This window comes from Triturus cristatus, chromosome 10 (assembly GCF_964204655.1).
Source record: "Triturus cristatus chromosome 10, aTriCri1.1, whole genome shotgun sequence".
Classification (NCBI taxonomy): Eukaryota; Metazoa; Chordata; class Amphibia; order Caudata; family Salamandridae; genus Triturus; species Triturus cristatus.
Genome location: NC_140593.1, coordinates 875,015,167 through 875,033,024, shown reverse-complemented (window position 1 = coordinate 875,033,024; position 17,858 = coordinate 875,015,167). Strand labels below are relative to the sequence as shown.

The window sequence follows — 17,858 nt, the reverse complement described above, 5'->3', positions numbered from 1 at the left end:
GGCGTTAAGCCAAGAAGGCTAACATCTCACTCTGTCACTTTTGAAACACAGGGATGCACCGTATTTACAAAGATACGGATTACTCCGGCGTTTCTCCCTGCGCTGGTGCTAAACTTAGCTGCCTAGCGCCAACGCAGGCACATTTGCACCACAGTGAAAGGGTGCCTGTGTTAAGGGAACTATTGTTTATATGAAGGAAGGTGTACAGGAAGTTGTTATTTGCGTTGTTCACCTTCAGCCCCGAGACCACGTCATGGTGGCATCAGAAAGGGGCACTTAGGGCGAACATTGCGAACACAAGATGATGGATGAAGTGCAGAAACTTTTCAACCCCCAGTCACAGATTTGGGTTTAATCCATCCATCATTATTTTGCTCACTATGCCACCCCAGTTTTGACCCCGCCATATGCAAATCAGTCTTGACCCTGTTCCTCATGGGACAGTCCAGCCCGAACTGCCAGACCAGGTCCTTCCTAGACCGAAAACAAGCATCCTGGGACCGGTTTCCGAGTTTTACCCCAGGATGCTTGTTTCTGATCCATGGAGGACCTGGCCTGGCAATTCGGGTTGGACCGTTCCCATGAGGAAAAGGGTCAAGACTGATTTGCATATGGCTGGGTCCAAACTGGGGTGGCATAGTGAGCAAAATAATGATGGAATAAACCCAGATCTGTGACTGGGGGTGAGTGGTTGAAAACTTTCAGCACTCTATCATCTTGTGTGTTGGCCATCAGAAGGTGCCAACTAACCATATCAAGTGCCTTTTCCAGGTACACAGATGCCACCATCACTCCTGGGTACCGAGCCCCATCGGTCCCGTCCAGCACTCAGTATAGCCGCCTTAGGCTGATGAGGTATTCCACAACAGGATGAACCCAATCTGGTTTCTATGGATAAGAGCTAGGAGGCACTTGTACAGTCTCATGTCCAGTACTTTGCTACGGATTTTAAAGTTGGGCTATACCATTGAAAAGGGCAATAAGACTGGACTTTGTCATAAGGTGTTCCAGGTTTGGGGAGTGGGGCCACCAATGCTTTGCTAGCGGTGTCCGGGAGTTTGCCCTTGTCACAGCCCTCTGTGTACACCTCTGTGTACACCTTTATGAGTTGCAGTATCAAGAGTTTTGAATATATTTGGCAAAATTCAGCCGGTAGTCCATCAAGTCCTGCCGTTGTTCCTCTCACCAGTTCCTTGATGACACCTTGTAGCTCATACAGGGAAACAGGTCGTGTCAGAGTCCAGTTCCAATTTCTGGGCCCCAGAGGAAGTGCAACTTTCTCCCCCAGACTGGTGTACTCAACTGATCTTGCCAGGACTGCAGAAGGCTCATTTCATTCAATCTGTAGTCTGGTCAGCCTCCGAACACTTCTTTGTGCCTGGCTATTCTAGTGTCTCTTCCGGGGCTGGGAGAACTTCATGGAGGAGGGAGAGGGTGGCCAACAAATCCCCCTCCCGCATCTCCACGGGTCTCCAGGCAGTTCCAGGCCTCTGCAGGTTCTGTAAAAATGAATGTGGTACCATTGGCTATGATTTCAGATGTGTGGGAAACAGGTGGGAGTATTGTACTATGCTTTATCATCACAAAGGACGTCCTTTTCTTTTGTACCAACATAGCACAGTCAATCAATCAATCAGGGATATGTAAAGCGCACTACTCACCCGTGAGGGTCTCAAGGCGCTGGGGGAAGGGGGGATTTCAGGCAGCTCCAGCTCATCCAAAGAGCCAGATCTTGAGGCTCTTCCTGAATGATTGCAGTGTAGGGGTTTGTCTGATGCTGAGGGGGAGTTTGGCGCCCGATGTTGTGGAGGGCTTTGTAGGCGTGTGTGAGCGGCTTGAAAGTTACTCTCTTTTCAACAGGGGGCCAATGGAGGTCTCGTAGGTGCTGGGTGATGTGGTCTTGTCATGGGATGCTGAGGACGAGTCTGGCTGCGGCGTTCTGGAAGGTCTGGAGTTTGTGGAGTAGAGATGTGTTGATTCCGGCATAGAGGTCATTCCCATAGTCCAGCCTGCTGGTTATGAGTGTGTGGGTGATGGTCTTTCTGGAATCGGGGGGATCCATTTGAAGGTCTTGCGGATCATGCAGAGGGTGTTGAAGCACAAGGAAGATACGGCATTGATCTGCCAGTTCATGGTGAGGGAAGAGTCAAGTATGATGAAGAGGTTGCAGGCATGGCCTGTGGGTGTGGGAGAGTTGCCGAGGGGGGGCACCAGATGTCATCCTACGCGAAGGGGGTGGATCTGAGGACGAGGACTTCTGTTTTCTCTGAGTTGAGCTTCAGGCAGCTGCTGCTCAACCAGGATGCAACGTCCTTCATTTCTTCCTGGAGACTGTGTCTGGTGATGTCAGGTTCCTTGGTGAGGCAGAGGATAAGCTGGGTGTCGCCGGAATGGGATACTATTCTGAGTCTCTGTTTTCTGACGATGGTTGCGAGTGGGGCCATGTAGATGCTGAAGAGCGTGGGGCTAAGGGAGGATCCATGGGGTACTCCGCATCGGATCTCTGTGGGTTTGGAGGGGAAGGGCTGGAGTCTAATTCTTTGAGTTCAGCCAGCGAGGAAGGAACGAATCCAGTCCAGGGCAGTTCCCTGTATGCCAGCGTCGTGGTGTCTGGCGGCTAGTGTGCGGTGGGAGACGGTGTCGAAGGCTGCTGAGAGGTCCAGTAGGATGAGGGTTACCATGTAACCTTGGTCGAAGAGAGTGCGAATGTCGTCCGTGGCAGCTAGGAAGGCATTCTCAGTGCTGTGGTTGCAGTGAAATCCGGATTGAGAAGTGTCGAGAATTGAGGTGAATTATTCCGGCGAGTTCTCCCTTCAGCATCTTCCATTATTCATTCAGGGACAGTGACACTCTCAGAGAGTGTTTGCAGGTGTAGTTAGATTGTCTTGGATTCAGGTCTCCGTGTGGCACGGGTATTTTGTTTTCTAGCACCTTGTCGGCAAGTGGTCTGCCCTGACGATACCCAACTTCAAAGCCAATCAGTCTATCTTTGTTTCAAGGGCTTCCCTCGAGGCTGTGATATCTGCAAGCACTTTGTTCAAGAGTACCTGAAGGAGCTCCGGAATCTCCCTGGTCTCAGGTGTGGTTCCTTCAGCTCTGTTCGGTTCCATGTCCTGTCCTACTCTGGACTGCCGTTCCCCAGGGCTGTCAAGTTTTGCCTATAGTGGTAGATGTCAGGGAGAAGGCAGAGCACATGATGTCCTGCCCCACAACTCTAATAACACTTTGGTTGCCCCTGCATTCACCGTTATGATTGCTGTCCAGGGGTCACACAGGTTATAACAGGTCCGATACAGCCAACACTGCAGTATTTCTCCCATGCACACTTGCTCCACCGGACCAGTATATCTTCCCAATTAAGTTTATTTCCTCCAGCTGTCAAATGCCAGAGGAACCCCTTCTTGCTTCCCATTTCATCATGATATTGTGACCAGCAGTGTCCCATATGTCATTCGGCGTCTGCGGCAGTTCTCTCCATGCTCTTGAGCAACCCTCCTACCAGTGTGTCGCAGTTTCGCCTCTGCAATCCAGCTCACCCGCTCAAAAGCTGGGTTGCCGGGAAGCACCTGTGAGTCCTCTCAGCTGTGGCCCGGGAGTTCAGGCCTCCTGATGACATAAATGTAACAGGCTATTTAGGGGGCCCAAGCCAGGAGCTCAGTAACTAGCCTCTTGCTAAATGGGCAGCTGGCCGCGCTACTATAATAAATGTTGGTTTAATGTTATTTTTTTATTTCATTGAATTATAGTTTCATATATTTTATATAAGATTTAGAAATATTCTAATTTCTGTTTATTTGTTAAATAAATTAATCAATAATTTTCAGGTGTTATTTAGTAATTCACTGCATTTTAAAATTGTCGTTTAATGGACATTTAAATATAGTTTCTTTATTGATTTCTAACAATATTTTGGCTGTTGATATTGTTATTTTGGATATTTGGTTAGTGTTCGATATGTTTAATGTGATCACAATATTGTGTATTTCTTTATTTATGTGGTAGATATTTGGGTATATTAAATATATTTTACAGTTATATTTTGGTAGAAGATATTTGTCTTTTTCTTGTTTAAGTAGAAAATGACATTTATGAGATTTTTCTTTTTTAGCAATATTTCTGTATGTGGATATTCCTGTAGTCAATATTTTGTAATACAACCCTCAATTTACAGGTCCGGGCAATGTGAGGAACAGTGTCCTGGGGTGTAGCCTCGTGGAAGATTCAAGAAGTCCCCTTATTCAGGACTTTCATATAGAACCATAAGTATAAAGAAACTGCTGCAGGTATGGTCATCGTTGTTTCCAGTGATGGCTGCTAAAAGTATATAGGAAGGAGGGTGAATGGCAGAAATTAGGGTAGCTGGACATATTGTATAGAATTATATGGAGCAAACAGATATGTCAGCAATATGTATCGCACTCAGGATGACCAGCAGGCTGGAGAGAAGCAAATGGCACATTGGTAGCATGGGCACATTGTGTGAATGACCTAAAGCGTGTCACCTAAAGGATATGGCAATAACCATTGGATGGAGCTAAGGAATTAGCAATCTGTTGTCTTATGCTGGGCTGGCGGTTCGGGCTGGACTGTTCTTATTGGAGCAGAGTAAAGACTGATTTGCATATGGCTGGGTTCAAACTAAGGTGGCATGGTGTGCAAAATAACAATGGACTGGTATTCAGTCAAAATAATTACCAGAGACTGAGATTGATTCAAGCTTTCCAACCATCACTTTTTTGGTATACTTCAGTGCAACGCCCTAGGTGCAATGGATGTGCCCAGAGGTGCATCCCGTGCTCACTGTGCCACTGGAACGAAGCTAGACCCAACTGAAGTGCCCAATTAAGGGTGAAACTGGCCTTTGGTTACTTAAGTTCCAGGTTAGGGAGGGCCTGGCCTGGCAGTTCGGATGGACTGTTCTTATAGGAGCAGAGTCAATACTGATTTACATATTCTTGGGTCCAAACTGAGGTGGCATGGTGTGCAAAATAATAATGGAGTGGGATGCAGTCCCTAGTAATTACTAGTGGCTGAGATTAATTAAAGCATTCCACCGACCACTTTTTAGTACACTTCTTTGCTGTTTTATTCAGCTATCACATTTCCTCCCCGAAGAGGGAGTGGGCCAGATGTGTTCTGCGGTTCGTATCCATCCGTGCACGAGGAATGGACAGACTCCACTGTGATAAGAGAGCAGGGACTGCTAAGTAAACTGAGTGTACAAACTTGGAAAGAGACAGCACCTTGTGTTTGATATCTGCCAAGACAGAACTGGAACCTTGGAGATGGAGATAGATGCAGGGAAGAGGATATTGGCCCCAAAATTTAGGTACCTCACAACAGTGAAGTTTTTGTATTTGTTGTCTAGTATTTAAAATTACGTGTGTATTAATGTACTTTCTTTAACAAAGTCAAGTTTTGGGTTGGACAATCTGTTGTTATTGCATTGTTTGAATCAGCCCCATACTACCTCCTTGAGAAGAGTGTGACTGCTCTCCATCGCTATAAGGGATTCAAGTGCTGAAGGGGTTGTACTTGGCACAGTTTGCAGAGCCATAGTTGGACTTTCCCCAGTACATGAGTCCCAGTAGTCCCCCAGTCGCCCCTCACGGCTCAGTCCCAGTGTCCCCTGCTTGCCTTGTGGCTAGGGTTGCCATCTGGCTAGTTTTATACCTGCAGAACCGATATTTTAATGTTCTGGCCAATACAAACATTACAAAAATCACCTAAAGCCTGTATTTTTCCCCTAATCAGTACATACTTTAAACAGTAATTGTTAGAAGAAAACACTTTAAAATGTGTTCTATAGCTGCCCTAATGGCTCCTGATGGGTAATTAAAGTAAAAAAAATCAGAAAGGACACATTAAAAACTCTAGTGGAGATTCACTGGCTGCCAGTAAATAAGAGGACAGACTTTAAGGCACTGTGCATCGCCTATAAGACCCTACATGGAGATGGCCCTGATTGGTTTAAAGATAAACTAACTAGATATACTACTGCTAAAACACTTCGATCATCCTCAGCAGTCAACCTTACAGTGCCTAAGGTTAGAAGATGGGGGGGGGGGGGGGTAGAAGCTTCATTTATGGTACAACCAAATGATGGAATGCTCTACCCCTCAACTTAAAGACCAGCTCTTCCCTGTTAATCTTTATGAGGAACCTTAAGACCTGGCTTTTTAATCTTTAGCCTCTGCTTTTATGGCCATAAACATGTTCTGCTATGCTACCAGTGCCCAGACGCACTAGAGCATTTGAGCGCTTTATAAAATGTATTTTCATTTCATTTAATTCAAAACAAATACCAAAGACTTCACGTGAATGACTTTTCAGAATATTAAAACGTGAACAGATTCTGGTATTTTTCTCTGGTAAAGGTGCCAACCTTAACCTTGCCCCCTTCTCCGAATGGGGTGTAACGATGCCAGGCTATTGTAGTCAGAAATATTGTCTAACAAATATTTTTCCATAAATACCGTTTATAAAAATACTGTACCACCGTGTGCAGATTTTCTTGCATTAACCCCAATTGAGCCATATTTTTGTAAATGATATTTAGGACACAATATTTATGCCGGCCAATATGCTGACTCCAATATTCTGATCCCACTCTGCAGTGACCGACTTAACAAGTCACTCGTTTGAACCATCAGCAGCTCCTCATTATTCCTCCACAGGTATTTATTACAAAGCGACCTTCAAGTCTATATTACAGTAAACATAGACTGCCGGATTCGGGCAAACTAAAGCACAATTCAAATATTTGTACTGTATGCAGAAATATCAAATGTTTATTTGGTGTATACATTTGAATGAGATACAGGTGATGCAAGCAGCTAGGTTGGCTAGATAGACAGAGATAACATGTTTCCAGTCCTGGCTTTCTATTTAACATGGTGGTGAATTGGAAAATGAAGGCCCAGGACTTGTTATAGGTGGTTGTCAAAAGTACATGGGCGATCTGACATGTGCTAGTCATAGTAAAAGGGAGATGCTGAATGGCAGAGATACATATATGATTGTACCAAAGAGGCCAATGATTGTTTCTTAGAGGTATTCACTGCATTCAATGTAACAAAAACGAGAAATGGATAGGCTGAAAATTGAAGTCCGTTATCACCCAGCAGAGAGGCCAAGGATAGAAGGGGAATCCATGCTCTGCTGCTGACTTGACTGGCTTTGACTGGAAATGGGATACTCATTGGCTGAACCAGCACCAATTATGCATTCATGTGGTTATCCATCTCTACCTTTGTCCCTCTGTCTGTCTATCACCTGCTTGCTTCTTTTGTTACCGGGAGCCGATATTTCAACACTAGTTCAAAACCGACCCCCAGCCTTCCGGGGAAATCCCTGATGCCCTGTACAGCCAGTTGGGCCCTGCGTGCTTTGTCAGTGGGGACGCAGGCTGCCAGAGATAAGCCAAAAGGAACAAAAAGGCAATCTCTCATCTTCTTCACAGTTGTTTTATGACCTCCGAACATGGCCAGGACATTCCGAGAACAAACACGGACAGGACATTCCCAGAACGTCTTTGTTTTTCCGAATTTCTGCTTTGATAGGGAGGCTGTTTTACGTAAGGGGCAGTGTCTGTAAAGGAGAGATTCATGGGCAAGCTTTGCTGTTTTGATCGGCACACAGACAGTTCTTAGAAGGGTAAACAGTGCCAGGCAGTACAGTGGGAAAAATCAATGGGGAAATGATTTACCACACCACATGTGATGATGCAGCATTTGCAGCACAAGCATCGTACTGCCAGCGACAGCGAGGAAGGACTGACATTTTGCAGTTTTCAGTCCACATCCATCACCTACACCACCCGCGCTGCCAGTCAACTCTCCCCAGCCTTCTTTCACCCCCAACTGCCCAAATATCAGTCTCCCATTGCCCTAAATAAACAAACATTGGCAAAGCCAATAGGTCTCGCTTTCTTGAACTAGTGGATTTCCCAAAGCTGTAAAGTATCAGCAAAAAAAAAAAAAGTGCAGTGATGCAGCTAGTCATTCCCTAGGCATGCATACATGATAAGTTATTCGTGTGCATGTGTGACCATGCATACGCGGGCCTATGGACTGATGCGAGTCCCATTTTCTTTTTCCTTATTTACCATTCTAAAATGGTGGATGACCTGTAGATCGGTAAATTTTAAAAAACATATTTTATTTGCGAGAAAGAAGTTCTAGGGCACTGGCCCGTCTGGGCAGAAAATGGCAGCTGACAGGACCTCCAAAAAAGTTTAAATTAGAAAGAAATATCTAAATAGCTGCAATGAGTGGGGGAGCAAACAATGAACGGGTGAGGAGTGGACTGAAGGCGGGAGTGGGACAAGCAAAAAGTGTGTAGGGGCGATGGAACAGTGGAAGTGAGCAAAAGCACTTTTTGGAATGCGGAGTGACCCAGCAGCATGTGGCTGCTGGGCCCTTAAAAAGTGTTGTTATATCAAAACATACATTTCAAGGTCTGAGATAGGCAGGAGAGCAACAAGGAAGCTGGTGAGGGGAGATAAGAGGACACGATGGGGGGACAGCCATGTGAGAGGGTAAGCAGCACACAAGAGAAAGCACAAAGCACATGCACTCTTATGAAGTTCTTAATGAAAAAGAAAAAAGTCGGTTCCTAAATATGAGTAGTGAAATAATAGTTAATCAAAAAAATATTGAAGAAGCAATAACACTTTGGTAGGGACAAACACAAGAAAATGAAGGCAAGCAAATCAATCGGAAACAAGCAAATGAGAGTGACAATAAAGGGATCCAATGGGAAGTCAGAAGTGGGCTCTAAGCCTACTGTACATTTTTGGTATTGTCCAAAACAGGTGTTTTGAAAACAGACAGCTAAAAGCTGTCTGCCAGGTGAGATCTAAAAACAACAGTACTATATGAAATGTACACCCACGTACATTGACCCCATTCCCTAAAACGTCCTAAAAAATAAATATGCTCTCTCTAGCAGTCATTGGAAGAATACATTTGAAATGACTTTAGGGATTCAATGAAAATATATTGCAAATTAAATGGAAATGAGGGAATATTTAATAGAAACTTATTGAACATAATAGCAGCTTATATTTGGTGAAGAAGTAACTTCATTCTTGATTAAGAACAAGTTAATGTTTTACTAACAAAGGCCCTTTATTTACTTTTAAATATTGCATCACCTTGCACAGACTCGAACAAGCATTGGCATAGCCAATAGGTCTCGCCTTGCGATTGGCTTTTGCAATGTTTTTAAGTTGTGTTGAACAACTCTATAGCACCACTCTACAGTTACTCTATAGACCACTGTACAGCCCTACTCTACAGTACCACTTTACAGCATCAATCTAAAGCACCACTGTACAGCACCACTTTACAGTATCACTCTATAGCACCACTGTGCAGCACCACTCTACAGCACCACTCTACAGCACCACTCTACAGTACCACTCCACAATACCACTCTAAAGCACCACTTTATAGCACCACTGTACAGTACCACTCCACAACACCACTCTACAGCACCACTCTACAGTACTACTCCACAACACCACTCTACAGCACCACTTTACAGCACTACTCTACAGTACCACTCCACAATACCACTCTAAAGCACCACTTTATAGCACCACTGTACAGTACCACTCCACAACACCACTCTACAGCACCACTCTACAGCACCACTTTACAGCACCAATATACAGCACCAATATACAGCACCACTCCACAGCACCACTCTACAGCACTGTTGTATAGCAGCACTTTACAGCACCACTCTACAGCACCACTCTACAGCACCGCTCCACAGCACCACTTTATAGCACCATTTTACACACCACTCTATAGCACCACTCTACAGTACCACTGTGCAGCGTCACTCTACAGCACCACTGTACAGCACCACTCTACAGTACCACTCCACATTACTACTCCACAACACCACTCTCCAGCGCCATTTTACAGCATCAATCTACAGCACTACTCTACAGTACTACTCTACAGCACTACTTTAGAGCACCACTCAACAGCACCACTCTACAGCACCACTCTACAGCACCATTCTACAGCACCACTCTATAGCACCAATGTATAGCACCATTATAAAGCACCATTCTACACACCACTCTACAGCATCACTTTACAGCACAACTCTACAGCACCACTTTACAGCACCACTCCACAGCACTACTCTACAGTACCTCTTTACAGCACCAATCTAAACCACCACTCTACAGCACCTCTGTATAGTACCACTGTATATCACCAGTCTGCAGCACGCACCACTTTATAGCACCATTTTACAGCACCACTCTATAGCACCACTCAACAGTACCACTGTACAGCACCACAACACCACTCTACAGCGCCATTTTACAACACCACTCTACAGCACCAATCTACAGCACTACTCTACAGTGCCACTCTACAGCACTACTCTACAGCACCACTTTAGAGCACCACTCTACAGCACTACTCTAACAGCACCATTTTACAGCACCACTCTATAGCACCAATTTATAGCACCATTCTACAGCACCATTCTACAGCACCACTCCACAGCATCACTCTACAGCACCACTCTACAGCACCACTCTACAGCACCACTCTACAGCACCACTCTACAGTACCCCTTTACAGCACCAATCTAAACCACCACTCTACAGCACCTCTGTATAGTACCACTGTATAGCACCAGTCTGCAGCACCACTCTACAGCACCAATTTATAGCACCACTCTACAGCACCACTCTATAGCACCACTCTACAGTACCACTCTACAGCACCACTCTACAGCACCACTCTACAGCACCACTGTACAGTACCACTTTATAGCACCAGAGGGACACAAATATGTATGGCAAAACTTCCCTGTGAGGAGGGCTTCAAATTGTAAAAATAAAAGCAGGTTTACAAATTAAAGCACTACATAAACGTTTTGGAACACTTTACATGAGCAGCAGTTATGTTACAACAACATATTTATTACTTGGTAGGTACGGCAAGTTTTTGAAAGTTACCCGCAACAACAGACAGCTGAGTAACAGCAGATTGTGCGGGAAAAGCCAGTAGAGGGCAGGGCTGGGGCAGAGTTACTGACTTTAGCGCCGAAGCAGCGTGCGCCCTGGAACTAATCTATGGTGTTAGGTAGGGCTGGGGCAGAGTCACTGACTTCAGCGCTGAAGCAGAGCGCGCCCTGGAGCCATTCCACTGTATTTTTATTTGTTATAGCAACTGTGCACCAGAGGGACACAAATATGTATGGCAAAACTTTCCCCTGAGGAGGGCTTCAAATTGTAAAAATAAAAGCGGCTGTACAAATTAAAGCAGTACAGAAACGTTTGGGAACGCTTTACATGAGCACCAGTTATGTTACAACGTCATATTTATTACTTGGAGGTATGGCAAGATTTAGAAAGTTGCGCGCTGATTAGGCATGGCCTGAAAAGAGTAAACATTCTGTGACAATGTAGGCAGAGTTGGAAAAAGAATAAAGCCTACTGTGTTTCAAAAGGGGAGTTTGAGCTGTCAGTGCCCCTATGCAGGGTGCAAGAACACTTTACAGAGCTTTCCTTTTTTGTCTCTGTACCCATTTATATGTGTATCGATGTTCCGGTGTATACCTATATACCTAAACATTGCAGTACCCTTGTTTCTGTACACCCATACTACGTACCTTTGTTTCTCTACACCTTTGCTTCTGCCTATGGGTGCTTATACTTCTTTACCTTTTCATTTATAGGGCAGCGTCTCTCTGCATCAATGTCTCTGTGCTACTGTATAAGCCTGTCCCCTTATGATTCCTGATAAGCCGAGGAGTAGAATTCGGTAATCAAAGGCTGGAATAATCCCCTTAGCGCTGATGGCGCCTAGTGAGAAAATCTTTGCTGGCCCCCTCCCAAAAATCTCCATCTCCATCTTGATTAATTCCCTCACTACCAATCACCACCAGTGCTCCTCGTCTGTCCATATACCAGTGACGTAACGTAACTTGAGGTAGGACCCCTGCAAAGTACATATGGGGGAGGGCATGCTCCAGACACAATGAGAAGTTCTCAGCTGCTGCCCGACCACAGCGCCAGGGAGGGTAGGGTGACCAGGCGTCCCGGATTTGCCAGGACGGTCCCAGTTTTTCACCAGCTGTCCCGGCAGATTTCAGGAAGTTTAGCTAAGTACCGCTTTTTAGAGAGGGTCGACTGAAAACTGCGGGAGGAACTTTTTTATGTTTTACAAACCAGGGATAATTAGCAGTTGTTTCACATTAAGCAATTTAATTAACAGGCAAGCTACTGGGTTTAAAAATGTATGTTCTTATTGCCTGTTCTGTAATTCTCAGCTGAGGAAAGCTGTCATTCTGTGCACTTGCTTGAAGTACAATTGTATTCCTTTTTAGGTCTTGCCTGACCCAGCGCATGCGCTGTCCTGGCGAGACTTTTTGTGAGGGCTCAAAAAAAATGCTACCATGGCCGGCCTAGAGCTACAGTGCATGTGCACGGGCGCGCGCTTAGGAGCAGAGGCTGGCAAACCTCGTCATGCTCATTAAGCGCCCGCAATCACTTTCGCGGCGCCCCTTTGATGTTCTTGTTCAAAGAACATCAAACATCAAAGAACATGTTGTTGTGTTTATGCTTTGCTGCGCCCGTTTGACTTACAATGTGCTTTCTCTTTCCACAAACTCGATGTTTGTGTTCCTTTATTTTGTGATGCTTTTAGTATTACTGTTTTGTGACTTAAAGAACATTAAGGAAATGTTACTTTGAAACTGGACAACGTTCACAGTGTTTATTTCTGATCGCAGCGGCTGCTTCATGTCCGTTGCACCATTCAGGGAGTCCTTTCGTTGGCACTTTCATGAGGACATGATGAGGAAGCTGGAATCTTTTGGCACATTCTCTTTAAAAGCACAGCATGTTGGTGACTGGTTAATCGATTAGACTTATGTAGCGCTTTAGATCTCAAAGCGCTATGGTGGATGCAGCAGTTACAATTCATGAAATATGGGGTACAACTCACAAGGAAGGGGCAGGTTTGAGTGCACATTGGCTGCAATCGAACTCTTAAGATGATAGGCTGTGTGTATTCATTATCAGCACTCAGTCTTCGCTAAGTGATCTTGTTTGTTTTGTTGTTGTGTTAATGCTTTGCTGCGCCCGTTTGACTTACAACGTGCTTTCTCTTTCCACAAACTCGATGTTTGTGTTCCTTTATTTTGAGATGCTTTTAGAATTACTGTCACACACACAACCACAACCACACACACAACCACACATACAACCACACACACACAACCACACACACATAAAAACACACACAACAACCAAACAACCACACACACACAACCCCTACACACAACCCCTTCACACAACCACACGCACAACCACACACACACAACCACACAATCACACACAACCACACACAACCCCGAACACAAAACCACACACAACCACACACACGACCGCACACACAACCACACCACAACCACACACAAAACCACGCACAACCACACACACAACCACACATACAACCACACCCACACAACCACACACACACAACCACAACCACACACACACAATCACATACACAACCACACACACAACCACACCCACCCACAACCACACACACAAACACACCACTACACACACAACCACAACCACACACACACACACAACCACACACACACACAACCACCCACACATCCACACACACCCACAACCGCACCCACAACCACACACACACTCACAACCACACACACACACAACCACGCACACAACCACACCAAGCATTGGCATAGCCAATAGGTCTCGCCTTTGGGACCTTATACGTGTTTAGCCACGCAACAGTTGATGTGGTTGCACCAAGGATATTGTGCTGCATAACTAAATACTTAGAAGGTCCCAAAAGCGAGACCTATTGGCTATGCCAATGCTTGTTCTATTTTTGCGAAATGTCCTGTTTTTTGGCTTTCAAATTCTGGTCATCCTAGGAGGGGGGCCCCTGGGGCTCTGACCTTCTTGAAATGCCGGAGCTGTGGTGTTTTTTTCTGCGTCACTGTAATATACCCTCTCTCACATGCATTTCATTTGTTTTATTGCATAACTCACAGAAGGTTCCGCTAGACTGAATATGGGCGGTGTGGTTTCCACTTGCTGTAGGACTTTGGAAGCGTACTCGCTTTAGGTTATAAAGGCTGTGCAGAGGAACGAGGGAGGGGTAACTGGTCCACTGAATTGAGTGACGGGACAGGAGGCACGGGACAGATTCAACCACAGGGCACAGAAACGGGGAACAGTGAAGATAGATTTCTTGTTACAGAATTAGTACTGGTATTAAGGACAGATTTGACACACACTACATCAGAAGACAGCCCGAAGATTCGTGGGGGAATCCCTATACGAAGAAACACGTGTTGGCTGGGCATGAGAAGAAAGGAAAGCAGCCGCTGCAGATAAGAGCGGTGGGGTCACCTGGGGAGAGATTTCAAGAGATGACCAGAAGGGAAAATTAAATAAATAATGAATTTCCCCTCGAGGTTGTCTCTCAAAAACCTTCAGAGCCGCCTCACCGCGCTTACCTGCAGCAGCCGCAGCTGAAGAAAAAAAAGATAAAGAAAGAAGAATCATTTTTTACTAACTGTCCACGCAATTTGTGGTATCACATAGCGTGTGCTCAAGGGTTGTGTGTTTATATTCAAAGTACGGCCCGGGGGCCGCATACGGCCCTCCTGACCTTTACATGCAGACCCCTAGGCTGCTGTTCACTGAACTCTGCACTAACATTAAAAAGAAGTTAAATATACAGGAAACCTTAATTTAAAGGTTAATTGAAGTTTTAAAAAAGTAAGTAAATGCTTTGCTTCCCCTGGCATCGATGTACACCTCGTCAGATCACAGACCAAACTTTGTGGCCCTTGAGGAAATATTTTAGCCTATGCCATGCAGTTTGCAAGCAGCCTTTTGATAACAGTTCATAGTGCACTGTGCTATAGTAGATTTGTAACTTATGAACTTCATATAACAAAAGAATCTCTATGACAAAAGCAGTAACCTACTAAGATAGCCACATAAAATACAGTTCGGTGATATGCATACAAAACGTACTTTGCAGCTGGCATATTAACCCTCTGAGCTACTTTCTAATGAGTTGAACCTAGGCAAAACTCCGATCTTTCTCCAGTCACCAGTTGCCTTGAAAGTTTTATTGTTGCTTGAAAACTGCAGGACGCACAAGGAACTCTGCAGTAGGTACTTTTTAAAACCGTGTTATTTATTCTGAACACAGCGCTTCCCGAAGTCAGCGCCTGGTGCGGCTGCACCGGTCGCACCACCCTAAAAGCCGCCCTTCCCATACCTACCGTCTCCTTTGCGATTATGAGGGACCAGACGTTGTAGAGGTAGCGATGGCCCTCGTTGAAGAGCTCCACCGCCCGATTCAAGGATTTAGCTGCCACGGGGGTCATCGTGACTTCATCCACCGGCACCCGAGCCTCATCTGTGCGGACCCAGCTCACCAGAGAGGTAAGCCAGATGGCGACGAGTATTCCCTTCATTTTCTGCGACTGAATTCTACAGTCCAAGTCTTGGACAGACTATTTATTTACTGGTATAGCTGTACGTCTCGATTTCTGTTAATGGACACTCGACTTTTCAAGGTCGGCGTGGTCTGAGCGGTGTGCTCAGTGGGCAAACTGCAGCATGCTGATTATCTGGGAGCAAAGCCCGCCCTCGGAGTCTCTTGGAAGAGCTCGCCACTCAGAGAGGGAGGATTATTCTCGTTGGATGATGTTGAGTCCTTTACTGGCCCCTTTCCACAAACAGGGACAGCGTTTCAGTCGATCTAAGTTTGCGCCGATTGAAATGACCTAAAAAGAGGTTTCCTGGCTGCTGTCTGTGCGTTGCTAACGTCTTTAGACCCCTTGCACGCAACGACGCCACGTTTGGCAGCGTGAGTGTGAGCACACTTCCTAGCAGATTGCAGTCTCTTGGCTCAGAGTTCTGCGCCAAAATGTGAACATGACGTCATGATGTCTCTCCCAAAATAACAATGAACACCATTATCAACTATCAAGTTCAATTGGCCGCACACTGCTCGTCACACCAGCAAGTTGCCCCAAGGAACTGTGGTCAATGTAGTGGCGACGGCGAGTACGCCTATGCCACGGTGTGTGTAAAAAAGTATGTGTCGCATTAGCCATCCCTGGACACGTGTTTCGAGGTAGTTGCCTCTCGTCAGCAGGGAGCAGGTAAGTGTAAAGGGGTGCCAACTATGTGGCTTTGCATGAATGAAGCGTTGGAATCTGTATTCTAGTATTTTAGAATCCCTTTAACGGGGAAATATTTTGTACAATTCAGTTTTTATGCTTTCTGTCATGAATGTAGTTCTCTTTTTTCCAACCACCGTCCAGTGTTGACATTAGCAGGCCATGCACCACCTTGCACTGTATCCCATGGTTGGCTGACAGGCTCTCTTGCTTGTACTAACTTTATAACTGGACATGTTGGGCATCTTTGACTGGCAGAGTGCAGGTAAGGTGTCTCTCAATACCCTACCAGCAAGCATTGGTGGTGGTGTGTACCCAGTGGTCGAAGTGGGGGAAAAAAAGTAAGGGAACTGTGGGCGGAGAATCACAGGGCGGGAATAACCCAAGGATTGGCTCAGTGGGCGGAGCCAGAGGAGTGGCCAGAATGCGCAAATATCCCAATTTTTAGTATTTGTTTGGCATTTCACTGCCCAGTTTAATCAACCAATGGATACACATGATTATATAAGGTTATAATGAGTTATTGACATTAAAACACATTCACAAAGTGGGATATGCTTCTAAGCACAGAATGTCCCAAATACGATGAAATGTGGAAGCACAAGCAAATTGTCGCAGAGCCATGGAGTTTGTCATCAGCACTTCTCCCTTTTTCCACAACAGCAGTTCAAACATGAATGGCAAAATATCCTAGTTTGCAAATGTTTTCTATATAACTCTGGCTCTGCCATATTTGCCTCCTAATGCAAGATCTTCTGCATGATCTGACCATTTAAACTAATAAATTGTTTATAGCTCAAATGTATCAAAAGTTAACAAAAAATGTGACTTGTTTTGCTGCGGAGTGGATGGCTTATTGCAAAGGTTGACTGATCACCTTTCTCACTGCTGTATTTGTATGTTACACTGGTGCTAATAAGGCAAAATCTTTCCAAAGACTGTTAGCATGTGTACACGTCAAAATAATAAAATATCAGAAAATATACTGCATTACGCAGCAGCCTTTTTTTAAATGCATAATTTAGTCAACACTGTGGCATAATTTTGTCCTCATTTGCTGCATATTTAATTCCAGTGACCCCACAGCAAGCAGCACATGTTAAAAGTGCTTGTGAATGAAGCAGAGAGACTGAAGTTTGCGAACTTAGTTTGGTGTGCGTGCCAAATTCTGCATTGCCAATCCCTGGTGAGTTGCAGCTACTACTTCTGAAACAAGGCCAATGGAGGTACCTAAGGGTGAGGCAGACTGGCCTCAAGGGCAGGGCCGGTCTTAGCACTGGTGGTGCCCTGTGCATTAATGTTTGTTATTACCCTCTAATGGCCACCTCTGTCATGGATTCCCTCACTACCACCCTTTAACAGTGCCCCTCAAGTCTCAATAACCACACTCTCGCTCAGATGCATTTGATTTGATTTACAGCGCCACTCATACCAGTGTAGGGTGTCAGAGCACTTTACATCACACACATTACTCAGAGACAATCAATATGTGTGTAAATCACTGTATAGAAAATGTTACATAAGACTAAGGACTACAAGGTGTAGGAGTCACATGACAACCATACTACTAGGCAGTAGAGTTTAATAGTGATTGGTCTGGAAAAACAAACTCAGAATTTTAAAACGTA

The 17,858-nt window shown here is 45.2% G+C and overlaps 1 protein-coding gene across 1 annotated transcript in view; it reads right to left on the bottom strand.

The window, feature by feature from the left end:
• Positions 1 to 15,537, bottom strand: part of LOC146796151 (uncharacterized) — a 289,332-nt gene extending 273,795 nt beyond the window's left edge. Inside the window, exon 1 of the mRNA XM_085628551.1 lies at positions 15,325 to 15,537. Coding sequence (XP_085484677.1) covers positions 15,325 to 15,519 — 195 coding nt within the window. The 5' untranslated portion in view covers positions 15,520 to 15,537. The remainder of the gene's footprint in view (positions 1 to 15,324) is intronic.
• Positions 15,538 to 17,858: the final 2,321 nt, after the last annotated feature.